This window comes from Brienomyrus brachyistius, chromosome 6, assembly GCF_023856365.1.
Source record: "Brienomyrus brachyistius isolate T26 chromosome 6, BBRACH_0.4, whole genome shotgun sequence".
Classification (NCBI taxonomy): domain Eukaryota; kingdom Metazoa; phylum Chordata; class Actinopteri; order Osteoglossiformes; family Mormyridae; genus Brienomyrus; species Brienomyrus brachyistius.
Genome location: NC_064538.1, coordinates 24,584,737 through 24,612,677, shown reverse-complemented (window position 1 = coordinate 24,612,677; position 27,941 = coordinate 24,584,737). Strand labels below are relative to the sequence as shown.

The 27,941-nt window shown below is 39.0% G+C and overlaps 1 protein-coding gene across 3 annotated transcripts in view; it reads left to right on the top strand.

Annotated features, from left to right (window-relative positions):
- The first annotated feature begins 6,322 nt into the window (after positions 1 to 6,322).
- Positions 6,323 to 27,941, top strand: part of LOC125745456 (chemokine-like protein TAFA-1) — a 133,740-nt gene continuing 112,121 nt past the window's right edge. For all 3 annotated transcript variants that reach the window (XR_007398674.1, XR_007398675.1, XM_049018361.1), the window contains exons 1-2: positions 6,323 to 6,862; positions 8,968 to 9,103. Coding sequence is in view for 1 of the 3 variants with exons in the window: in XM_049018361.1 (XP_048874318.1) it covers positions 6,821 to 6,862; positions 8,968 to 9,103 (178 nt within the window). In the remaining 2 variants the exon portion in view is untranslated. The remainder of the gene's footprint in view (positions 6,863 to 8,967; positions 9,104 to 27,941) is intronic.

Here is a 27,941-nt window from a genome sequence, read left to right as displayed (position 1 = left end):
CAGGTGGGAAAAAATGTGATGATCCATTTGTGGTTGTGAGACAGGGGTTTATTAATAAACAGAACTGAACATGAAAGGTGAAACCACAAGCTAACACTACAAGGGAGCAGGACTAGGAACGCTGCAAAGAAACATATGCACAGTAACATGGGGCACAATGGCTAACTAGACAATAGAGCGGAGCAAGCACTTAAATACACACAAGACCTGAAACTGAGGAAACAGAGGGAAATAATATACTAGGAAAATAAACAGGAAAACAAAGTACACAATAAAACCAAAACAGAACACAAGGAGGGCAAACCTAGAACAGGAAACATAAAAGACTGGGAAACAGAAAGTCATTAATACAAAGAAACAGATGAGGCTCATTAGCCAGCATCAAACCCATGACTGGAATGCAGTCCAGGGAGCAGGGGAAACACGCAAGGGTTTGACAGTTAGACAGAATGACCTCTCAATCAGCCAATAACAGTGGGTCCCCACAACTGGAATTGAAAACTAGTTTTATTATTGGCTGATTGAGAGGTCATTCCAAAAACCCGCACACACACTGACCATCCGTGGAACAGGTTCCCCACCCCTGACCTAGTGCACAGGAATTCATAACAGTACCATCAACAAGCACAAATACTGGGCACGATCTTTATTTTTTACCACATACCACTTGCCACAATGGTCAAACCGTACATATTATTCTTCTCTTAGAAGCTTAAAGTAACAATATTTTACTCCAGGTCAATCATTTAATTAAATACTCCATACCCTAAAAGACATATCCTTGTAAATTATTGATTGTAATAACTTTATGTGGTTAACCGTGATTTAATAATATGGTGCACAAACTTCAGAGCGAAATAATGACCCAAATCTATTAACCTCGGGCACCACAGACAAAGGATGATCAAAGAATATTTCTATTTACCTTTAACTGCACTGAAAAGAGAAAAAAGGAAAACTAATTCCTCTAGATATTCGTAAAGCCAAAGCATTTAACCTTTCTATGATGTCTAAAAATCACTGTGGTATTTTGCTAAATCTATTCAAAAGATGATGAGATTCACATAATTGGCTTCAGTGATTGCCGAATAATAGTATTATAATCCATTATCTTCCAATTAATTAATTCTTAGTTATTTAATTGACATTAGCCCCCTCATTATCCTTGTCAAATAAGTCACATGCACGTTTTATTCGATTTTTCTGGGTTTCTAACATGCCTGGTAGCTCTTTCGCACAGTGGATTCTTCCCCTGCCTCTGTCGTCTACTCCTTGCAGCTGCTGAACAGTGGTTAGGTCAGACCATGGATGATTCCAAGGCTTTGAAGGTTTGATATTAGTTGAAACCCATAAGGGAAGTTTTCCTGCCCAGTTGATCAATATGCTTCTTGAAAAACGTTTGCTGTCTGTCTTGGGCAAATGTATTGTTCCCTGGTTGCTCAGTGTTCTCATTGAGGCATTATATTACCTCAGTAATGGTCCGTGTACAAACCTTAATGAAGCAGGAATCTCAGTGCACCGCACCAGTAACAGCAGGCACACATTGATGTGGAGCTGGAGATAGAGATGTAAGGAGAGCACTCGGCAGTGTCTGCCGCTTGGCTACTAAACCAGGGCAGATCTCCATGGGTTTAGCGCTTTGGTGTTCTGGGAAATGTTTTTATTTATTTATTTATTTATTTTTTAGTTCCAGACAATATGACCTGAGGCAAATAAGAAAGTCAAACAATACAGTTCACCTGCTATGAGTATTTATTATAAAGCAGTGGGGTACAAGTTAACACATGCATACTGAGAATGGAACCTTACAGATTTGCCCTGGTAATGGGCTCATGCTCAGCAGATTCAATCATGCCTTTCCTCCCTCCCTGAGAGAAGGTAGACTTAGTCAGTCAGACTTCTATCCTGTCAGGTTTTATCAAACCTCACTCTTGCTTCCCAAATCCCTGTCTCCTAGTTTTATTTTTTGCTGTTTCTGGTGTTTTTCGTTCACTCTGACTGATTAAACAGTTCTGTTTTTTGACAATGATACTCGATTCATTTTTAGTTCAATAAATAACTCAATAAAAAAAATCACATTAAAACTGAAACTGACATTAGACACAAAATGAGTTATTCCTCGGTATGTATTGTCTGGTAGAAGGACCAAACATTTTTGAACAACTAAAACTGAGAATGTTTAATGAAATTATCTGCGCCTGATTCTCATCTCTAGTGTGTATGACTCCATTACTTAGATCACCCTGTTCTGCAGGATACTGTATATCTCTTTGGGTAGAGGCTCGTACAAGATGTAAGAATTTCATAAGTTGTGTTGCTGCAATGGTGTTCAGTGACATGGCACCTCATTCATTTCAAAAGCTCTACCTATTAATTGCCACTGCATGTTTTTTTTGTTTTGTTTGACTGACAGGTAATACTAATCAAATGTGTTTAGTCTGAACATGACATTGGCTGAACACATTCTTCCACTGAGTTTAATTTCAGTAATTTCTTGACCAGCAAACTGGGACTAATTATCAGAGATTGATTTAATTGATCTAATTCAGCCTCCCTTTTATTTTCATGCTAACATTTACCCAGCCTTTATTTAATGGCTACAGTGGTGTGAAAAACAGATAAAAACATGTCCCCTGCTTTTCTGCTGGAAAAATTCATTATTTTGTTTTACTTACCCTATACGTAATATTTATTCAAGGATACAAACAGCTAATAATGCATGGTGCAAAGCTAAATGGCTTCTGTATTTCTGTGCTAAATTATTTTATAATAATTTATAAAAGGTTTTTACACAATTTATACAAGGTTTTTTTTCCTTGTAACCGAACACACACATGCACACATGCAGTCTGATTCATTGTTATTTGATTTGTTGAGTTAATACATAATCTTTGTATCAGTATATGAAAGCTCAGCTTCTTGAATGTGATATTCTGACAGTTCATCCACTCAAGCTCAGATCAAGGCCTTACAGACCTCGTATTCCATACCTTATTATCCTGGAGGAACTCACCAGTCTGGAAATGCTTGAGCTCTTCATAAGTAGTTCTCTTAAACTCCCAATCATATTTTACACACACACACACACACACATACACGCACACACACACACACACACACACAGTGTATATATATAATTTCATATTTAAATGTGAATATGGTGCCAAATATTTAAACACAAGTTATATATATTTTGATATATTATCTGTTACATTTCAATCGAAATGAATGTTCTCCTTTGTAGTCATCACAATTTCATGCAGTTTGTTGTTTTAAAAATAACTGAAATAAGCTATTCATAATGTACAAGACATTATGCAGAAGGTCAATAGCACTCCATGACGTCCTGGTAACCTTTGTTCCTTCAATACTCCTCATAAAATATTCTTGGCATGGCTTTTCTCCCGCAACAACATTCACTCTGCTCCTTTTGAGCCTGACCTTTTTTTCCCCGTCTAATGAAACACATTTCCTGCAGTTTGCTCCATAATATGTTCTTACCAAAACAGCCAGTGAAAGTCTGGCTCCGGGACCTGGATCATCGTGGAATGACAGCAAGCCCTGTTCTTGATCTTACATTCTTTTTAGCAAATTATTTTGCATGAGGCATGTTTGCATTGTCATTTCTATTTTTACCATTTTATACTATTAAATGTTGACGGAATAAATCAATATCATGGGCGGAAGACATTTCAGCTGGGAGTCTGTGATGTCTACTGTACTGTGTCTCGGCAATTCCTAAGTCTGCTACATTACTATATCATATTCTCAAGTGGTATGAAGTTGCTATTTTTGTGTAAAACAGCAAACAAACATCTTCTTATTGACTACTACACATTATTGACTGCTGCCCATTAACATACATCTTGTTCAGGAAGTAAACTACAGACAGTTTTGAGGCAGTATGAGGTGAATCAATGACAAGTTATCCTGAACAATAAAACCCATCTGGCACTGATTGGGCTTATTACCGGAAATGAACTTAAAAGGGCCCACTGGCTGACGTGAGGACGAGAGTTGGATTGCTTCACATATGCAGTGCTTTTAAGCTAATTATTCTTCATATTTTTATCCCTGTATTCAGATATTCGGTTTATCATCCTTAAAGGGAGACCATGTGTTGTGTTTTAATTTTGAGTCCTAATGTTTTTATTTCTTCAATTTTCTATTATGTACATAACAAAATTGAACTTTATCAATAAGCAGTTTTTGTTTAAAAGGAAAAAAAAGATAATATCCCTGTTTCCTTTTACGTTTAGTATTAGTCAATGTTTAATGTCATCATTCTCCTTACATTTATGGTGTAATAACATTTATTGATTTTCTTATGAATCTCCTGTACAATTTACTAAAAGCCAGCTAAATCACAAAGAGAAGTGCTTTAGCCTAAGCGTTGGAGCAATAATACGAGGTTATAAGCAATAATACGAGGTTCACTGTTAAGTGCACGACACATTAATTTAAACATTACTCTGTGTGGTACTCTACAGTTTCCCCTGATAGCTATTTACTGGAGTGTGGCCAGTAAGGTATTTTAATACTGGTTTGAGTACAGAGACAAAAAAAATCTAATGTATCTTCACATATTCAGAGATAACTAATCTAGGCATAAAGGGGAATACCTAAGAAAAGAAAGAATCAGATATTACATCAGGGGTCTCCATCTCCGGTCCTGGAGAGCTACTATCCAGTAGGTTTTCTGTCCCACTTGGCTTCTGTGGAGCCACACTGGTTCCTGGTATTTACCTGAGAGCAGGTGTGGCTCATCAGAAGCCAGGTATGATAGAAAACCTACTGGACGGTAGCCCTCCAGGCAGGGACGGATTATGGGTTGTGTGGGCCCCTGGGCAAAACGTTCGTGAGGCCCCCCCCACCACCACAACCACCACAATTCAAGGGCCCTTGGCAGCCAAAAGCCCTCCCTATAGGGTCAGGGGCCCTTGTAGGCAGAGGATCAAAGAATAAAGCCACTCTAAAATAGACAAACGAAAATACATTGTTGATAAGCGTTGCAAATTGTTTTGGGCTAGGGGCCCCATGGGCCCCCTGCACCCCAAGGGCCCCTGGGCAGCAGCCCCGCTGGCCCGGTCCGTAATCCGTCCCTGCCTCCAGGACCGGAGTTGGAGACCCCTATTCTACGTCATATTTCTGTCATTTTCTTTCCTCCTTATCCACATTTCATATTACGTTTCCATTAGTAAGTTTAAATAAACCGCCGTATGACTGAACCACCAAGACATGAGAAGGATGTTTTAAAAGGGAAACTTTCACGTGGATGAAGCTGTGGTGACTCAGGTGCTCAGAAATGACCAAGGGCTTTTCATGAATACTAAAGCAATTATTCCTCAATGAGATGGGCAGATACTTGACTTATTATAAACGACTTTTTCAAATATTGTAAAGTGTAGGCTGATCAATGTTTTTGAGTAGTATGAAATATTACAGGAAAACAGAATAAATATTGGATGTCTATGGAAAAACGGTGTGTCTGTCACCCATACATTTGATTTCAGTGTGCTACCTGTTAATATGAGCACTATTAAAATACTGAATTCCACCTAGAGACACTCCTTTCCTCTATGTAAACTGCAGAGTAACACATTCCTATTTCCCTTTGCAGTATTACTTTTCTGCAGATATATATCTCTTGTTCGGAGTTTAGCTATTAGGCAATATCCATGACTAAGAGCCCTCCCCCTATACCAAGAATCTTCTCTCAGGCAATATCTACATCTGAGAGACCCCCATCAGCAGGGGCCAATTACACATCAACACTGAGGGCTTTTTTGGTTTTTAATCTCGCCTTTGCCTTCTTCATATGTTCCGCGCAAAGAAGCAGCCGTTCCACTCCTGCACTTCCAGGTGAGCTCCAGAGCCACCTCTACTGTCAAAGGGCTTCAACCTCTCCGTGAAAAATGAACACTGATGCTCTCTCTCTTCAAGAGAGCTGGCAGGAAACTTTCCTTTTTTCCACCATGGCCCAGATCCTTGTATTTGCCTTGCGTCTCTGGAGCACAGAGCGGCCATCCAGAGCAGTGCCTCGCTCTCCGTGCCTCTCGCGGTGATTATCACAGGACTATTATAATTCCGCTCCATTAACAGAGAACACATTCTTAACTTACGTCAAATCCCTTCTTTGCAAATTGCTGAACGAACAGAGACACAAAAGCACCGATCTCTCCTACACCCCCCCGCCCCCCCTCCCTCCCCAGATTCTACCCCTCGGCGCAACTCTGTCCCCTCTCCCTCCCTCCCATACTACCTCCCCTCACAGATATTGAGTGAGAAGCGAGGAGTCATGGGGAGTAGAGGCTGGGGGGGGGGGTGGTATCCAGGAGTTACCATATGATGTCGTTTCTTTGTAATAGTGGGCCAGCCTCGCTTTAAGCCATGTGATACCCCTCTGTTTCCAGCAAGGCTCCGCTGAAGCACACAGACCCTCTACTTCCAAAGGAAACAGAGCTCTGGCATAGCGGCTGCTTTCCAGCAGGAGCAGAATGATCCTTCAGTGAACAGGGTCTCGCTTATGTATGCGGGAGCAGGCGGAGAGACGGAAAGCCTCGCAGTCTCCCCCATAAATCTGGCATGATTTAAAAAAAAAAAAAAAAGGTGAAACTGAGCAGCCTTGTAAATATTAGCCAGTTTACTTACAGAGAAGCGGCGTCAGCTGTGAGATCTCAGCCTGCACGCTGGCAGGATTGGAGACTGAGCAGGGGACAGAGGGAAAGTGAAGAGTTTGCCTCAAACCCCAAATGGAACTTGTGGAATTCCCCATTTAAGAGGAATGGATCTATTTAAGACGATGTGTTAAATGATTTAGATGCACACTATCTGCTTTCCTGCTCCTGGCTGGATTACTCAGGTAAGAGGCTTCAGTCTATGTGGGACTTTTTGTCACATATTATAAGGGGAACAGAAACGCATTCTTACATCTCCCTCAGACTAATACTAAATGGCAAGAACATGCCAAATTTCAAGGACAGGGATCAAGGCAAAGACAACTGATTGTCTTAGTAGAGCAATTAAAGGAGGGAAATGAAGTTACTTTAAATTAAAAAGTAAACGTTTAAAGTCCTAAGAAAGTTATTGTTTCAATTTTTTTTTCCTGTTGAACTACTAATATTCACTGCCTCTTTGACAGCAATTAAAAGATGGATGGATGGATGTTTTTTGTTTCTGAAATTCTGTAAAGAATATAATTAAAATGCATTGTTTTACGTATTACGGAGATTGTTCAGAGTTCATTGCCTATGCCTGGTAATTCATAAGGGCTACAGTGAAAAAAATAAAATTAAACTTTATATAGAATGAAAATTCTCCTACATGCAGTCATGTGCAGAGAGTCGTGAGAACTTGAGACTTGTTTTTTTTTTTTAGACATCTGAGTGACAGATGAGTAAGACTGACCTGCAGGGATTGCAAATCATTAAATGCACATGCACACATGCATACCCTTGCACACATACTTACAGTCGACAACTGTGACAATGTAATACATATTATGTTCAGCAGAAATGCATGCTGCTTGTTTGCAGTGCAACTGCAAGGTGATGAAAGAACACAGTGTTTTTTTTTCACCTAAGTTTCACTAAAGGGAATAGTCCAGTTCTCCGTGCAGGAAAGGCTCAACTGATAAAAAACCATAAAGGTAAAATATAATGAGTTGAGAATAATGATGTGCATTATGTTGCACAATGAATATTCAGTGTATGTTTAATGCTAAGGACGATAAAGCAGGTGATCAGCTTTTTTGGAAAATTAGGTAAAGTGTCATTGTTAATCAAATGCTACTTAATGTTTGCCCTCATTCTTTTACTACGTTGAACTAAAACAAAATCTTTTGCTTCTTTGTGTGTTTTTTTTGCACACAACACCTTTTTATTTGAATTACTGACACAGTCTAGACAGTCTGCTTCCTAATTACAAATAAGACCTGTGAACTAATTTTGTTAGGTGTGAACGTGTAGATGGCATTACCTTTATTTGGAGCCGAATCAGTTGATTACAAAATGAAATGGGGTCTAAGGCATTAGGTGCTGCTGGTGTAACCTTCATTGATAATCATGGTCCTTCTTCGCTGTCATATATGGTATCAAACTCGTACCCTCTAGGTCAGGGGTCACCAACCTTTTTGAAACCGAGAGCTACTTCGCGGGTACTGAGCCATACGAAGGGTTACCAATTTCAAACGCCCTCCTAAACTTATCTAAACTTCATGTACAATAAACATGTTTTAAATTCAGTTTTTTTAGATATTGTCATTTTCAAATCTATATAAATGCAAATGTGATTGAAGAAGAATAGCAACAGGATAAATTTCAATTTTAGACGCTGCTCACTGGTGAGTTGTGCTATTTGTAGAACAGGTCCGCGGGCGACTCATGTGGTCCTTGGGGGCATCCTGGTGCCCGGGGCACCATGTTGGTGACCTCTGCTCTAGGGAGTTTATGCTTCAAAAGCACTAGAAGCTTAGTTGAAGCTGTGGCCAGTGTGACTTTGCTTACTATCTATGGGTGTTGCACCTCAAAGCAGTAGGTGGCTTTATCATAAATATCAGAGATTGTGAGCCCCAGCAAACAAAGTATAATAGTAATGTGCCAAAAACTGCTTTAACTCATTGTATGTATAATATAGTAGTAAAATTTCTCTTGAATGAAATCTGAGTCACAATAACAAAACTAACAATAAATTTCACTATACGTAATTTAATTTTCAACATATGCTGCTCAAATATACTTAGCTGTGTGACATATGTGATCTTATTTGATAATCATTATATCTCATATCAACACCTGTATTTTTTTTTTATATGCAATATCCTTGTTTGCTCGTCGTGTCTCTTTATAAATTCTGACACCACGTTGTCAAGCCTGAGCTCCCCCTATAGAGGGAGAAACTGCGAATGTGTGCTTGTGCTTGTATTGTAGAGCCAGGATATCGCTAAACCTTCCCTGTTCTGGCCCACAGATGTGGTCAGTCATGTCCTGGTTGCTTTGCTTGTGGATTAGTGTGAGCTCATTGCTGATGTGCCATGCCAGTCTGTACGATACACTCCAGCAACACCGCATGACCCGACCAGGAATAAACACCATTCAGATCTTGGGTAAGTGTCAAATTCTCTCATTCTTTTTCTCTCCAGTCAAAGACGTGTGCATCTTCCCAATCTACACAACCACTCCAAAGGCTTGTAATGCTATACCTGCAAGTGCCTCTGCCTTTGTTTTTAAATTATATTTAGCTCCTTTATCAGGGCAGTAGATAAGTTAGACTTTATGCTTCATGACAGTCAGATAACTCCCTGAAAAGACTATGCAAATTGCATGTGATCCAGCAAGATACCAAACTTATTATGTCCCTCAGCCTGACTGGCAGGTCCCCTATTTCTGTTCTCCAGTGCTGTATGTATTTCCAGTCAATCTCCAGAAAGGGATTCAAGCAGATACCCTGTATGTCACTGTTCCACTTCATTGTATAGTATGAACATACTGTATACCTGAACGAATTTCCCCCATGATCAAATCTATCTATCTATCTATCTATCTATCTATCTATCTATCTATCTATCTATCTATCTATCTATCTATCTATCTATCTGGAAATACTTTCTAATAGGTCGCGGGTGCAAAATGGTCATAGTCATTTTGCAACATTCGTGGATGTTTTGTACAAAGCCTGTGTTTTTTAGTTTAATCTGGTGTAAACCTGAAACTAACTCTACAGTCTACTATCTACAGTATACCTTCAGGTGCACCCCAGAAGGTAAAAATGGAAAATAATAATAATAATAATTTCATGTCCTATTAGGAGCATTAGTTTCAGGATTCTTTTCTTAAAATGCAGAGAATCTAAATCTAACTAGCAGCAGATGGGAAGTTAACTGGGTCATGAGTGACAAATCCCTTTGTGATTGCGCCAGCAAGTCAAAGCACCTCCTTAGCTATACTCCTGACCACACATGTGCACACACAGAAATGCCCTCCTAAGCACTAAGTTCAAACAATGTGTGATAGTAACAGAAATGTTTTAAATATGCTCAGAGGTGCATAAAGGTTGTGAATTGTGCTGTGTTCCTGTACAGTGGGTTTATGTGTAATCTGTTAAAAGGGTTATGGGTACAATCAGCATTCATGAAAGAATTCTCCGCTTTTCATTGAACTAGTAAGTCTGAAGTAATCAGATTTAGAATGCCATCTATCTGCTTTTTACTTCAGCAAACAATGCTGATGAACAGCTGTAGAAACTGCAGAAGCTTCGTGATGTATCCCATCCTGATATGACGAGTACGTCTGTCAGTGGAGGCATCGCTACAAAGCTAATATCCACTTTGTAGGAGAAATGCACCTTTCCCAGGATCACTAAAGTAATTGTGCAGTGTTCACCGGTATTGTTGCAGGTACTCACACAATTTTAGATCTGGAAGAAAATAAGCTGGAGGTATTTGAATAAGCTTACATTCAAATGAATCTGCAATACAATATCTGGGATTCACTTGCCATAATGTTGTTTTAGTAGGATGGATTTTTTGTCTCACACAGTACTTTCTAGATGTACATTATTTTAGTTTTATATATCAAAGATCAGACAATGTGATATTATTACATTGTTGTTTTAATAATGCATTTTCCAAAGCTTACTTTTCACACACACACACACACACACACACACACACACACACACACACACACACACTTAATGTATCAAATGTATATGTGTAGGCTGAGTCCCTTTTTCTAACATGGACAAGATGGATAGCATTTCTATTCAGGGCAGCCAATTTGAGTCTTTTACAAAAATAATCTTGCACCCCAGCAAATAGACGCACATTAAGTCCTACTTTGAATACAATAGCCTATTGTCCTGTCTATAGTGCTATTTGGAAGTAGTAGTACAATTTCCAGTTCTTTTTTTAAGCGCCTTTTTTTTCAATTTTACTACATGATAGTGAGACTCACTGACAGTTACTCAAGGGATTTAAACACACTCATACGGCGTTACGTGTAAGGAAAGTGTAACCAGATATGCGGATATGAAAACAGGCAGCCTTGTACTTCATAGCTGCAGTATCTGCTGCAGGGGGAATGGTGCCGTTTCTGGATTGGTAAGTTTATTAAAACGGACAGGTCATGATTTGTGAGCTCCATCAGCTGCATGTAATGGCTCACTGGCCCACTCATTTGAGCTGCCCCCTCCAGACACAAGTTCACAATGGCTGGAATTACTACTGAGAGTTGAGATTACAATGATTTAACGGCTCATAAGGTTATTGGCAGTTTCACAACATACTTTCATTGTATTCCAAAACCTTCACTTTGCTCCAAAAAATTTGCAAAAACTGGGAAGATACACATTAATTTTTACAATAACATGAAATACCTCTTCTCCAAAATACTAAAATGCTACTTCTGAAATGCATAGAAAAAAATGGATATTTATCGTAGCAATAATAACAAGAATAATAATAATAATAATAATAATAATAATAATAATAATAATAATGCCTTTATGGTATCTCATTACATTTATCTACTATTGGGTATCCATGATGCATGCCATGATGCATTTCACTCATTTAATGTGGCATCACATGGACCATTGACCTTTCTTTAGGATAGTATACAATAGTTTTCGTATTTTCTTAAAAAAATATTTCTCATCTAATAATTCTTCCAGTTATGTGTTGTACTACATTTGTTTGCATCTGTGAAATCACAGAAAATCAGATTTCACACAAAATGTTTTCATCACAAGAATCAATTGTTTGTGCAGTATTTTTGAAATGCTCATTTGATGTGCACTAGGGGTGGTGAATCTACTGTCAACAACACAAAATATGGGTTAACTGCAAGACTGCAAGGTTATTCTCCAAGCAAGGTTCATGGCAAAATTGTCTGGACTGCCATGTGGTTGATATCAATGAAAGAAATGTTGTTTATCTGAAGCAAAAAATGGAGACAAAAATGAAAAAAAATGTTGCTTTGGCCTGCAATGAAAACATGAAGCCCCAAAGTTATTTTTACTGTAAGCAGTAGCTTGAATCTTCCTTGCTGTCTTGCTGTCTAGGTTCTCTGTGGTTGATTATATCGATTATATTTTGGCCATTTTGTTGAGTAGAAAATTTTGCTAACAACACAAAGAATGTGGGTTCAAATCCCAGGGAGCACACATCGATAGTATCCCTTCCTTCTGTTGTAAGTCGCTTTGGATAAAAGCATCAGATAAGTGAATGTAATGGAAATGTACCTCTTTTCTATGTTGTTTTCTACAATGTTTGGTATTTTTACTATATCTTCCAATAGGCATATTTATTATTGGCAGATTCTAATACGAGTTTTTGGTTTCATGATGGGGCGGCATGGTGGCGCAGTGGTTAGCACTGTTGCCTCACACCTCTGGGACCCGGGTTTGAGTCTCCGCCTGGGTCACATGTGTGCGGAGTTTGCATGTTCTCCCCATGTCGTCGTGGGGTTTCCTCCGGGTACTCCAGTTTCCCCCCACAGTCCAAAAACATGCTGAGGTTAATTGGACTTGCTAAATTGCCTGTAGGTGTGCATGTGTGCGTGAATGATGTGTGAGTGTGCCCTGCGATGGGCTGCCCCCCCATCCTGGGTTGTTCCCTGCCTCGTGCCCATTGCTTCCGGGATAGGCTCCGGACCCCCCACGACCCAGTAGGATAAGTGGTTTGGAAAATGGATGGATGGATGAGTGGGTTTCATGATGGCCCCCTTTTCTTCTTTTGTGCTACACAGGATCCAGGGTCTATTAAATGCTGCTTTGCGTTATTCACCAGATCATATTACATTGTGGCAAAGCTGCAGAGATTCGTATGTCAGGTTTATCACTTCCAGTTTACGGATTCGATTGTATTTCCTGCCGCAAGTCTTTGATAGCACTGTTAGTTTCATCCTTTGAATCAATAAATAAATAAAATTTATGCTTTAAACTTTGCAATCACATGCTGGTGATTGTTTTCTCAGAGTTGACTCATGTCAGTTGTTCATGACCTACAGCTCGTGATTTTCAGTGTGAGATAGCACATTGTTTCAGTTTATTCTTGTGATTTTTTTCACTTTTATGTCACTTTTATTGTTACGGTTCCTGTTTCTTTCACACGACATGTGTTTTGAAATAATGCTTCACTACCTGGATGATTCTGTTCTGCAGGAGCCCTCGTTAAAATCTATGTTCAAATTTAGCCTAGTGACTTTTTCTAGGCAATTAAGCAATTATAAAGCAATTAAAAATTCTTTCTGAATCTTTGCATTTGTAGGTAACTACAGCCAAAACGTATTCAATTATTTAATAAGTGATTATTCACTTTGGCCAATGCACAAGCAAGCAAATAAAAAAAGTCAAACAGAAAAGTATGTTTTAATGTTAGAGGGGTTAAATGTGTCAGGCAGATGATTGGATTAAAAGAGCTAAAATCCTTTTCCGCTACATGAACACTATTATAGCAATTGATGCCTGGAAGTACATTAAATTTGAGGTAAATTAATGGAAAACAATAACAGAAAAGTGAAATCCCCTTACATGCAAATAAACTAGATGTGCAGTGGCTTCGAAGATTTTTTCATTTAATTATTTTGCAAATGGTAACATGGGTTAAGAAATTGCATGACTATTATGTGAAGTGGTGCTGTATAAACCTAACGTGGTAGCTGAACAGAAATCTCTTCTTTTACCTGTGAAATATGAAAATATCTATATCTGGTTCAAATCCAGAAAATACTAATCGGAAAAAAAAGCAAATTAGGGAAATATTTTTATACATGATTCAATTTAATTTTGTACTTTTCTTTTCCCCAGTGCTGAAAAGCAGGGGTAAACAAGTGAAAGCTGCTCAATTCTTTTCCATCACTCTCAAGGATGATGTGAAGACCTTTCTGATGCAAATCTATTGATTTCAGCCTGTCGTTTCCATACCTGGAACAGCAGCATGCCAGTAAACAGAACTGATATAAAATTATTTCCATTTCTCTGAAAGTGAAAGCCAGACATATAATAAACAATTCAATTCTCACGTTAAATATCAGCGACGTCCCTTGCAGCCAGGTTTTACTGAAATTCCTAATTCAGTTCTACCTGTTCCCCTCTGTCTACAGAATGCCATGGACTTTCAAGAAGAGAGCCTGACAAGCTCTCTCTTCTCAACCACTGTTCAGGGTGGTTTTCACATAAGCAGTGGCCAATATCAGTTGACAGTTATTAGTGCAGTGAAGGAAATTTTAACACATGCTTCACGCTCCCCAACGCTCGCTGGTCCTAAGACTGCTTGAAATGGATCAGATGAAACAATTTGTCATGGATTAGTTCTTGTAAATGCTCTTTGTAATTATTGAGGTTGTGACTGAAGAAGCAGGCAACTGCAATTGGGGAGGGGGGGGGGGGTTCATGGTGAGGATCAACAAAACATTCAGCTCTGTATTGTCCTTTTAATAAGGAATGAACATGACCATCAGGGGATCGCATAATATGCGGCCAAAATGATTTTCCTGTGCATTGTACTTTCAATAAAGTGCTTTCAATTATTTCTAATTGTGATTTTTTGGTTTTCAGAATATATATATATATATATATATATATATATATATATATATATATATATATATATGTATATATACAGAAAGTTTTTTTTTCTCCTTTTGTATTGGCCCCATTATTTAGCCAGACAGTATTAAACCAGGAGCACAGTGTTCAGTGTTTTTTTTCTTGACATGCATTTGCTTTGGCTGTTTCTAAACATTCAACCATCCATCACCATTTACCTGAGATGGGGTCACTATGTGCCCAGAGCCCATCCCTTCTATGGGATTCTAGGTCATCACAGAACTCTATGAACAGTTTATCGGCTGCACCTAAGTACCTAGCACCACGTCGCCCTGCTGCAGGGGAAAAGCATGCAAACATGCTCCATAAAAAGGAAGCAAATCAAACCCATCAGTGTCCAGGCTGAACTACTGCCTTTCTAGATTTATTATTATTTATTTATTTATTTATTTATTTATTTATTTTGGGGGGGGTATTGTAGCTGTTAAAAGTATTTTTTTTTTATTTCAAAATAAAAATAATGCTTCAGTGAGTAGCACTATCATCTCACCCCTCCAAGGCTGGGGGTTCAACTCCCACCTCTGTTCTTTGTGTGTCTGTTTTCTTCCCATAACGTGCACGTTTCCTCCAACAGCCCAGAGACATGCAGTTCAGCTAATTAAGGTCTCTAAATGGGCCACCAAGTGTGTGTGTTGGGTCAAGTCATTATCACATTGTGGGGAGTGTAATGTCCCTACAATGTGATAAAAGTCTGTTCCTTGTGGGGACATTTGTGTATGTATATGTTTATGTCCTTAATGGATTCACATCCAAACCAGGGTGAACTTCAGCCGCGTGACCAGTGCCATGTGGGATACGGATGGAAGATGGATGAATAATAATAATGATATGATTATAAAAACGTATGATAACTTGCATAGATCCCCGGTTGCATCACCATGACTCCAAAGGATATACTTCAATTCTATATTTCTACACCATTTCTATGGTTGTGACTTTTACATAGATGCTTTAAAATTTAATTTCAGCCTTAATGTTTTCTCTCTCTCTCTGTCAGAAATATTTTCTGAAGTAACCATTTTGTTCAAGCAGAACATTTCCTTCCAATTTGTCCTGCTATGGCGTATTTGTGATCCCCAGGCTGTGTTAGATTTCCTGTGTCTCGATTGCTTAGAGGAACATGTGATAACAAGAAGGCTTGCAGCTCTTCCTACTGTGTAATTCAGAGAATGTGCATATATTCAAGCTGAGATATTATATTAGTTCATTTCTTTCTGGCAAAAGAGTATCTGTTTCAGAATGTAAAAGGTGCTCACTGATCACTGGTTTAATGGCTGGGGAAAATGCATATATGGATTTAAGATGCATCGGCTCATTAGCTGTTCATACCAGCTTTCCATTTATAAGACATTTCCCTATTGTGTTAGTCATGGGTAATATATTACTGCTTGGTTCAAGAGAAGATGAAAAATATGGCTCATATTTATTCTCCTTACCTGCCCTGGGACACGGGAAGCTAAAGTTTTTGTAAGAATAGCTTTATTCCTCGAGCGTAGACTTTCAAAGTTATGTGACACTGAAACACACTCATTTTTGTAAATATGTGTCCCATGTTGCACAGGGCAGGAAGCTGAATAGGATGTCAGTCCATCACAGGGCACATCAACATCACAGGCTGAGAGACACCGAATCACCTAAATGAACTGCGGGAGAAATCCACACAAAATGGAGAAAGAATCTGACCCCCCCCCCCCCCCCCCCACACACACACACACACACAAATATAGGTGAGAATCAAACCCCCCAGTGCTGGAGGTGTGAAGTTTCAGTGACACTCACTGAGCCATATAATGTCATTAACAAAGAAGCATGAATGTAATTTCTGCAAATAATAATATGAATGACCGTAATTGAATCTCCAGCTGGAACAATGGGTAGATGAGCACTGCGAAGAAGAAACAGTGTGTTTACGAAGAGTCTCTGCTGTTGCTGTGTCTCTCAGGGCGTGGAATCCATCCACCTTTCCTGACCACTTCAGTCATGGGAGAGTGGGACCAAACCCCCCAGTGCCGCACATGGACACCTCCTGCTTCGGCTGACACTCTGTGTGCTTCAACCTGCCCAAACTGTGCATATGGTGCATGACATGAAAAGAAGAAAAAAAAGGCAGAAAATGAATAAATACAGTGCTCATGTCACATAAGTCAGATCGTTTGGGGGGGGGGGTGGTCAGAAAAAGTGGGGGAAACATACGCAATATTTTGTTACATTAGTCTATGCTGCAGGGATTCTTTGACAATCAAAGGTGTCCTGCTCACTCTTATAGGGCTGTTTGTTTATTCGCTGTCAGGGGCGTTACACACAGTGCGCTGGAGGGTGTCTCTGTTGACTTCCATTATTTTGTTTGTTTGTATGATAGATGCTTTCAAATGAAAAAGGGACAGGTATAGCTTATCATTTTACCGTTTTACCACTAAATGAAATTAAATTTAGCTATTCTGTTTAACTACTCAGATAGGCAACAGCAGTTAATGGTCTGGGATTGTATCCAGTACTTTTATAGCCTCTAGTCTCACTTCAACAGACTTCCCTTGCCCCCCCCCCCCCCCCCCCCCCATGGCACAACACCTCACCCCAAGGGATGCAAATACTCATCCATTTCTAAAATTCCATGGAGACCCCCTTATGTAAATGTAACATCTGGCACTGAAGCTGCAGGGAGGTCTGGATAAACACAGTATCAGCTTTGTCATTGATTTGTTTAAGTGGCATGATGGATAAAAAAATATATATACATATACTGTATATACATACACTCACAGACCCTGGCTAGGTATGCCTGTCTAACTGCTCGACGAAGCACATATCTAATCAGCCAATCATATGTCAGCAGCACTATATATAAAACAATGCATATATAAAACAGGTCAGGAGCTTCAATTAATGCATACATCAAACATCAGAATGGGGTAAAAAGGAGATTTAAATGACTATGAACATGGCATGGTTGTTGGTGCCAGATAAACAGGTACTGTATGAGTATTTCAGAAACTGCTAATCTACTGGGATTTTCACGCACAACCATCTCTAGGGTTTACAGAAAATGGGGCAAAAACCGAAAAACATCCAGTGAGCAGCTGTCCCCTAGACAAAAATACTTTGATAGCAGAGGTCAGAGAACAATGACCAGACTGTTCATGCTGATAGAAAGGCTACAGTAACTCAAATAACCGCTCGTTACAACCAATATATGCCGAAGAGCATCTCTGAATGCACAACACGTCAAACCTTGAAGCAGATGGACTAGAGCAACAGAAGATCACACTGGGTGCCACTCCTCTCAGCTGAGAACAGGTACAGACTCACCAAAATTGGAAAATGGAAGATTGGAAAAACATTGCCTGGTCAAATGAGTCTCTATTTCCGCTGTAACATTCAGATTGGAGGGTTAGTATGAAAGCATGGCTCCATCCTGCCTTGTATGAACAATTCATGCTGCTGCTGCTGGGGGTGTAACGGTGTGGGGGGTATTTTTTGTTGCCGCACTTTCGGCCCCTTAATACCAATTCCCCATTGTTTAAATTCCACAGCCTACCTGAGTCTTGTTGCTGACCGTGTCCATCTTTTATGACCACAGTGTACCCAGCTTCTAACGGCTACTTCCAGCAGAATAACGCAGCAGGTCACAAAGTTCATATCATCTCACACTGGTTTCTTGAACACGAGTTCACTGTACTCAAATGGCCTCCACAGTCACCAGATTCCAATCCAATAGAGCACCTGTGGGATGTGGTGGAACAGGAGATTTGCATCATGAAGGTGCAGCTGACAAATTTGCAGCAACTGTGTGATGCTATAATGTCAACATGGACCTAAGTTTCTGAGGAATATTTCAAGATCCTTGTTGAATCTGTGCCTCAAAGATTTAAGGCAGTTCCGAAGGCAAAAGTGGGTCCAACCTGATACTAGCAAAGCGTACCTAAGAAATTAGCCGTTGAGTGTATATTTGCTGCTTCTTTTAGTTTTGGTGAAATACAAGTTCTGTAATGTATTTCATGGAAATAAAAATCAGCAACACTCTCCAGAAATGGGAAAGTGTTATTGTCACCAAAGGTGTTGTATGAATTCTTCTGGGGTTTGTGGTTTCTGTATGGATGTGTGTGTGTGTGTTTTTTTAGATGACTACATGTCTGACTCCCCCCCCCAACACTCAGCACTACAGACTCTGAAATCATACCATTTCATGGTACATTTTCATTTCAGAGGCAAAGGGCAATGGGATAGTATCTGCTGTGAGCATAGATCTACAGTAAGTGTTGGCCAATATACTGTGGATATCAGTCCTTTTTTCCCACTGAAGGATGCCTGCTATTTGTCACAATTCGCAGAGCTCTGACCAAGCATGGGACTTGGGGCCCTGAGTAGCTGGCTGGGGTTGGTCTGCATCTGTCACTGGCGTGTGCAACAGCATTCCAGGCAAAACAGCCAGACCCCGCAGTTGGACACAGATATGCCAGTGGGCAGATGCTGCACACCTAAATGACCAAAACCCACTGTGCTGCACCAAGTCTGCGAATGGGCATATTTACATCTCTTGAGCAGCTGAGTGCACTCAAGCGGTCCTTAGTACATTCTGCACCTTTGGTTTCACAACTTCGAAACCAACAACGTTTGTTTGTGTACTCTGATGACTCAGTTTAGTTTGCAATCTATGAGGGAAAATAACATGTGTTGCTGTATATCCCATAGTAATCTACAGTGTGGGCTGTGAATTGAGAGATGAGTTTTATATTGATGTAGATGTCTTTCAGTGCATTGCCTACTTGTGAACTTGCAAAAATAGCTCACGATTGCATGCTGAATGTTGTGGGAGTGGGAGTGTGGGGGCAGCTGGGTGGGTGTGAGAGTTTTTTTTTTCCCCAGAATTCATTTGTGTGAAATTTTTCCTGCTCTCCGACTGGAAGCTATTCACTGTCATTTGGTCTCACAAAGATGCTGCTTGTTAAAAAAGTCTAAATTCAATTCTTAAAACCCATTCCCCATTTTCAAGAGCACATAAATTAACATATTCATATCATTATTCCTCTTTAATGCTTTTTGTTAGGGCTGTAACAGTGTTTTCTTTTGTCACAGTAACAAATTCATTTTGTAAGGTTTGAATGAAGGGATATATATATATATATATATATATATATATATATATATATATATATATATATATACAGACACACATACACACACTCACACACACAGACATACATACTATATATACACAGTTAATCTGTGCTGGAAGAATACAGTAATAAAGGTGGCAGGTCTGTCAAGAAGGACAGCAATACTGTCTATATAAAAACCAAGCATAATATCATATGGAACCTCTAGTGAGGCGATATTAAACTTATGTTTGCAAAAACAATATTTTTCACATGCAAAAAACAACGTCACGTTTCACTGAATTTATCTGTAATTACCATCTGATCTTATGCAGGTCTGACTGTTTATCTGTCAGAAAGACTCAGTTCCTTCCCATAGGTTTAAATGCAAGGTGTCGCCTGCTGAAACTTATAAAAGATACATATCATGGTAGAAAGCAAAAAAATTAGATGAGTAAGTCACTGCCCACACCTGCTGGCTGTACTCAATTACAGGTTATAGCAGGTGTATTCACAAAGAAATATACAGTAAGATCTGCAAAAGAACAATGCTGATTAAGAGAGACTCGTAGAGGCAAGAATCTAACAGGAAATGAGCAACAGCCCAGTAAGTATCAGCATATAAATGGAACAGTAGGAGGGTAAAAGGTGACTCACAGACTGACAAAAAAGTTTTCCTGTTCCATGAACAATCGACATAAAGTCTCCTTTAAGGGCACGATACTCCTGCTAAGCTGCAGTGAAGATGCCTCCATTGCCTTGCCCTGGGTTTGCATACAGCACATTGAAGGTGTCCACTGTGTTTTTAGCAGACCTTTAAAACAATACAAATCACAATGAACTCCCCTGATGCACTGTTAATCCACCAAACACAGCGATGTCCCTAGGTTAAGGAATCAACAATAGAATGTTTGATATCATCAGCTTCAGTTATTCATTGTAGTAATGACTTGCATTGCGAATGTGATTTTTCTAATATCATCTTTTCAGTCTTTCAACTTCTATTTTAAAGAATTATCCTGGTTTGAGATCTTTGTTGTGATAACTTAGAAATTATCAGGACTGATAAAAATGGTCATTATTTGATTCTATAACAACAATCAAACTGGCAACTTCGCTTCAGTGAAAATACTGGAATAGTATACAATTAAAAATTAGAAACACACTGAAACATTGTACAATTATCAGTTTTACCCTCTGGAGTCGACGGCATCGTCGGCGATGCTCTGTATCTTTCTCGTGTATTTCAATTCATAACTTGCTGAAATCGTATTGTAGAACCATGAATAAAGACTCAAGGGCTTCTTCTACAGACATACCAGGGAAATTATATTGAACAGAAGTAGCTTTTGAAAGACAGAGAAGGATATTGTCAAAATTGACTTTGTCCTTTTCTATTATTTGAACAAATATTGGGGAAGAGAACAGAGAACATCTTGAATATTTGCCTTTACTGTGAGGTGGATAAACATCCTATAATGTCTTCATTCATTAAGACTAAAAATTACTCCATCAAATTCAAGGTGCTTGTTATTTGACGTGAACAGCTTTCACTGCCTCCAATCAGGCGTATTGCAGACATTTGGTATTAACTGCAATCTGAAAATGGAAATCAAAAATGGACAAGCATCTGTGTAGACATATTATGTTGTTTTGCAAAAAAAAAAGATAATAAAAATTGGTTATAGTTATAAAAATGGTTCTTTTCTGCAACCCATAAAACAAAACCAGTTTTTACCATACAGCAAATATTACTGTTTATCACGAATTATTAACTATTTAAATATTATGTGATGATACATCATTTTAATTTCAAATCATTACAATTAAAAGGTTGACAAACAAGAACACATTAAATTTTCCTATGCTAACAGTCTTGCATACACTAAAAATGGCACTTTGTGTGCGTTAGAGTGTGTGTGTGTTTGTGTATGTGTGTGTGTGTGTGTTTGTAATATTATATTTGCTTTCGTGCTCTGTGGATATTCTTTCTATTTGTAGAAACTGACATAAAATACATTTTGAATTCCTTATATACAAATTTGACTCATCTGTAAATTTCAATTACAGATGTTGCCTTTAGTTCTTACCTTATTTTTAGACTACATTTGACTTTCATATTTCGTCTAGAAATGCTCCAGGATACACCTAAATTCATTTTATATCAGAGCAGTTTCTGAAGTAATAGGACACTGAACATCCTTCAGTGGGGCAGTCAAAGCTGCAAGATAAAGTTTGTGAATGCTTTGAAATTATCTGGTATTTTACATTAACTGGTCATAAAATTTGATCCAAACTTCATCTAGGTTATCATAATGAACAAACAAATGTAATACACCAATTGTTGTATTGTTCTTGTACATATTTAATGCATCATTCAAACATTTACAGTGTTCACAAAATAAGTTAACTCCTGGATTTAACTGGTTGAACCTGCTGTGGTAGCAATAACCTCAAACATGTACTTCCGGCTGCTGTGGATCAGACTTGCAGAACATTCAGCTGGAGTTTATTCTTCCTTACAGAACTGCTTCAGCTCAGCCATATTCTTTGGATGTCGGGTGTGACCAGCTCTCTTGATATCATTCCACATGATCTCTTCTGGGTTTCTGAATGCACTCTGATTCGGCCATTTCCTCTTTGGAAACCACTCTGTAATAGATTGACTTCAATGCTGATGGTCACCATCCAGCTGCATCACCAAGCTTCTGCTGATTTTCCTGTCACATACCTTGATAATCATAGGAATTAACTTTCCCCTTGATGATGACAAGCTGTCTGAGCCCTGGGGCAGCAAAGCAGCCCATAACTCGGTCCTTCCTCCACTGTACTTTACCATTGGGGTGCTGTTTTCATGTTGGTATGAGGTCCCCTTTTACACCATATACGGTGCTGCCTGTTCATCTTGAACTATTCAGTCTGTTTCATCAGTTCACAAAACATTTACTCAGTATCGCTGAGTGCAAATGTTGTCTTTGGCAAACTTCAGACACACAGAATGTTTTTATTTTTCTTCTCCAAAAGTCAGCAGCCTCCAATGTGGTGTCCTGCCATGGAAACCATGCCACATCAATATTCGGCGTATGGTAGACTCATGAACAGAGATGTTAACCAGTTCCAAAGATCCCAAATGCTGTTACTGCAACATTCCTTTTTCCTCATTGAGTATTATATTTTTTTCCTTTTGGAGTCATCGTTGCTAGACACCCAGTTCTAGGGAAAGTAGCCACAGTACTAAATTATCTCCATTTACAGACAATTTGTGTAACTGTGGACTTATGAATATCGTATCTCTTTGAAATTGCTTTGTAACCCTTACCAGCTTTATGCAAATCAGCAATTTTTGATCGCAGGTCTCCTGAGATCTCCTCTCTTTTGGGAGCCATGGTTCATAACAGCAGAAATTAGTGAAATCAAAATGTTTCAGTGATTTTCATAAGTCAGTATAGCTGTCAGCCACACCTCACATCTCATTTCATTGATTGGTGTTCAGGTTTGCTAACAACTGAGTCCATTTAACTTTAGTTGAAGTCATTAGCCTAGGGATGCACAGAAGAACAATGCAGTCATTTGTGCGTTATCAATTAAAACAGGTTGTGTTTGTTGATTATTGTAACATATATGAAGATCAGATTGCATTTTATTACCAATTCGTGCAGAAAACCTGGCAAATCCAAAAGGTTGAAATACTTTTATTCTTGCAGCTGTATACAAAAATAGTCCCTGAGTGATTTTAGATAGCTGGAATGAATCTGTAAGGAAGAATGTATATGAATGTGCATGAACATGTAGCAAGCTGAAAGAGACACAGCTGTAATGGCTGCCAGAGGTGCTCTCACCAAATGGTAAGCTAACTGCTATTTAATCAGTGTAAGGAGCTGCCCACCCAATGGCCCCATGATGGAATCCAATTGGGCAGCTGAAGGCTCTGAATGTATATACAGTAGGTCCCTACTGAAAAGTTACCTAACCTATAAATAAAACCACATTAAATCTGTCTTTAATTTATATAATTAAGGAATTGCTTTAAGATGTTTTAGTTATGATCTCTGGATAATTTAGGTTGTTCCATTTGCTTCAAGGCTTTTCTTACTTTTAACTTAACTTGTTCACTCAAGATTACAAGGTCAAACATGATTTACATTTAACCAATAAAGCATTATCCACAGACACAATATACTGTATAGCCAGTTTGGTGTTTGGTTCAGGGATTGCAGGGTGGCTACAAACTATCAGTGGTTGGTCATTTCGGTGCATGGACTCAGGACTCAGAATAAAGTCAGTGATTGAACCCAGAGGCTTAGCATGTCTTTGAGTTCAGTTCAGCAGCAGGGAAGTTTATCACAGTACAAGGTAGCTGCTTACCTCCAACTATCAAGCAATTAGTCAGAAAACTGGAATGTATAATGCACAGTGCTCTTACACCATGCTGTAGTGTGTACTTAATCAAGGCCAGGAATTATGTTAACTCCATTCCTGGTGGAAGTTACGGTAACACTTTCCTTAAGCTGTCATCTATATTGCATTATAGATACCTTCATAATTATCATCGGTATAGGAATCAATAAAGAATTACAGCATCTTTTACTGACGGTCGTAAGGCATTATCATCTTAATTGTAGTACTTCATAAGCTCCACTGAAGCTCTCATCTATAATGCACTATAAAGACCTTTATAATCCATTTCAATGGTTGTTATAAATATTAAGTATGCTTTGTACTGCATTATGAAGGTATAGTCATGTGAAAAAGAAAGTAACTGACAAGGTGTTATGTATCAGGCCATAATAAAAAACCATCTGGTTCTTATATGTCTTAATATTAGGTAAATACAACATCAGATTAAATGGATAGAACACATATTACACCGTGCCATTATTTTTTTTAACAAAAGCTAAGCCAAAATGTAGAAGCAGTGTGTGAAAAATTAAGTACGCCCTTACTGCTTCTATAGGATTTAAGAGGGTAAGTAGCAGCCAGGTGCTGCAACTCAAATGCATTTGGTTAATTGATCATCAGTTAGTGTGAACACCTCTGGAAAAGCAGAAGTTTGGGCAGTTTGCTGGTCCGGAGCGTTCAGGTGTGTGCTAACACGATGACAAGGAGGAAAGACATCAGCAATGATCTTACAAAAGCAATTGTTGCTGCCCATCAATCCGGAGAGCGTTATAAGGCCATTTCCAAACAATTTGAAGTCCATCATTCTACAGTGAGAAAGACTATTCACAAGTGGAAAATATTCAAGACAGTCGCCAGTCTTCCCAGGAGTGGGTGTTCCAGCAAGGTCAAACTATGCAATGCTCAGAGAAACTGCAAAAAAAATTCTAAGATCTAAGAGCTACATCTTGGATTCTACAGGCCTTGGTTAGCATGTTAAATGTTAAACTTCATGACAGTACAATTAGAAAAAGACTGAACAAGTATGGCTTGTTTGGAGGGATTGGCAGGAGAAAGCATCCCCTTTCTAAAAAGAACGTGTCAGCATGGCTTAGGTTTACGAAGTTGCATCGGAACAAACCACAAGACATCTGGAACAATGTCCTTTGGACAGACAGGATCAATCAAAATTCAAAACCAAGACAGAGACATCAATCATCAATCAACACATAACTGAAGTGGCCAGTTAGTTACCTAATTGCACTATACACATAAAGCACTGCATATCCCAGTGGATAAAAATCCCTAACTTTCTATATTATCCTTTAACTATATACTGTTTCAAGCTTGACACCATTGTACCAGTTGCACTGGGACCATTCAGATGATCCCAAACATGAATATACTGTAGTCATGTCTGTTTGGTTTAGAAAAGTAAAATACAACATTTAGTAAAAAAAAAAAAAAAAAAAAAACTGATGTAATTCAGGCGTTTATTAATAATGATGTTTCGGTTTGCACTGAATTATTTGTGGGTAATTTTTTCACGATTGATCATTACTGCATTCTTAATGACACTCCAAATGTTCCTCCATCCAAGGCGCAAACATTACGAGCAATTTTAAAAAACCAATTACCTCAACTGCATATCTTTAAACTGTAGAAGGAAACCAAAATCCCTTTCTGACAGCAGGAGAGCACAAACAAGCAAAGCAGAGATGGGATTTGAAAGGCAATAATTCCCTCTGAGTCAATATGCCACCTGTGTCATACCTAACTGGTATAAACTCAGTCATTACAGAAGTTGCGACAAATACCTGGAGGCATCACAAGTAGTGCCAGAGATTAATGATGGGTCTGTGATGCAGAGGGGAGCAGGATAGAAGCACCACCACGGCAGGTGAAGGGAGCAAAAACACTGCCGCTTTTCATCATGTGGCATACAGGGGGGTCATTACCGATGCTGGTAGGTATAATGGCAGGTATAGTTGCACTAGCAGTCTTATTTATGGTAGTCTTGACTAAAGGAATATGATTTCCATCTGGATTTAAGTACTGAGACTGGGGCAGCATCTCTCACAAACAATATGCTGACACACTATTCCATAGAGTCCAGTGCCTGACAGCTCTACCACTAAGTCTTTTTATCTATGTCAGGGAATGTCGAGAAGGCCTGCCTTCTCTGAATGAAAGATGTATCCTTCGGGATTGTGCACAGTGATCAGATCAATTAGATAAGCAGGGGCCTGATCCCCGAGTGCCTTGGAAGTAAGAAGAATGATTTAAAAGTTTATCCTGTACTTAACCAGATGGCAGTGACACTGGAATAAGTGTAAGCACCTTCATTTGTGATACTTCTCTTGGGCTTAACGGTTGCACCGCCGGCTGATCTCATGGCCTTAAAGGAATTATCAGTATTGCCCTGTTCTGACATTATTCACAGGGCTGTGACACTCAGTCCAAAAACAGCAATGCTATAACTTTACGTGCTTAAAGAAAAAAAAAGTAAATGAATTAATCAATGTATTTATCAATCAATCTATTTTCTGTAACTGCGTGTCCTATTTAGGCTTGTGGGGGGAGGGTTTGGAGGCAGGGAACAATCCAGGATGGGGCACCAACCCATCACAGGGCCAGACTGTTTATATGGCATGTAAAAGTGGAACATGCAGTTATATGTCACTTTAAATAGATGAATCCCATATGCTGAATACTCCCGTATTCAAACACGCTGCTATTTATTGCTATGCAAAATGCAAATTCCAATCTAAGACAAATTCTCCCTTCACCTATTTGTTAGCCTAGTTACGAGCACATTTACCACTAAAGGGGGTCAAAGCAAACTTTTTTTTTCCCAGAGAATGTTAATTATAATCACTTGTCTTTCTGTGGGACATATGGAAAAGGTCACCAATGGAAATACTGTCCACAGTACATCTTATCTGAGTCAGCAGATATTGTGAAAGCTCACTATGCATGAGAGCAACGCTGTTAGAAATCCATGGGATACCAGTGGATGATTTTTAAAAGATCTTGTGGGGCATCACCATTCAAAGGAAATGTTAGCTCGCAACAGAAAAGGGCGTCCAGCGAGGGGAACAATGACCGATGTTCACAAAGAAAAAGCTGATAGCCAATGTGATTCCATCGCAGTCCATGAGCAGAATGACAGCCTGCAGAAACCTTGTCAAGAGCCAGCCGCTGTATGGGTTATCAGGAGCTGCTATCACACTGAGAAGGCCCATATGAGCTCTGTCACTGATAAAAGAGAGAACAGAGGTGCTACTGAAGTTATTATAGTATTAGGAAACAGGACCATGACTGTAAGGTATGTAGGAAACTGACACTCAACATTTCAAACATAATTTATTAAGCCTTAGAACCTGCTTCTCGCTGTCAAAGCATCATAGCAGGTCCTCATTTAGGCAGCGTATGTGGCGAGGTGAATTGAGTATGTGTGTTTCTGGGAATGCATGTCTAACTTGTGGATGTTCTGACATTTTCAAATTATGAAAAGTACCTTGAGAGCTTATCCATACAAAACGTGTATGATAGAGCTCATCTTTTCCTGCGATGTTTTAATTGGTTCATCTGCATGTTAAACCAGGTGGGGGTTAGGGGAGGATAAGATCCATCCCCCACTTACTTTGCATAAAATATTCCCAACTATAAGATCTTTAATTGCTCTCCTTGAAAAATAAACAGATTATTCATTGATTAACTGATTGGCTTTTTTTTCCTTCTTGAATTTTTATGAATGCCATTTTGCTAGATAAAGTAAATACAAAGGGCTAGTTTGACTTTTGGTGAGACAGCAAAACAGCGAACCTTGACATCAGCTGTTCTCTATTTACATATATCCAT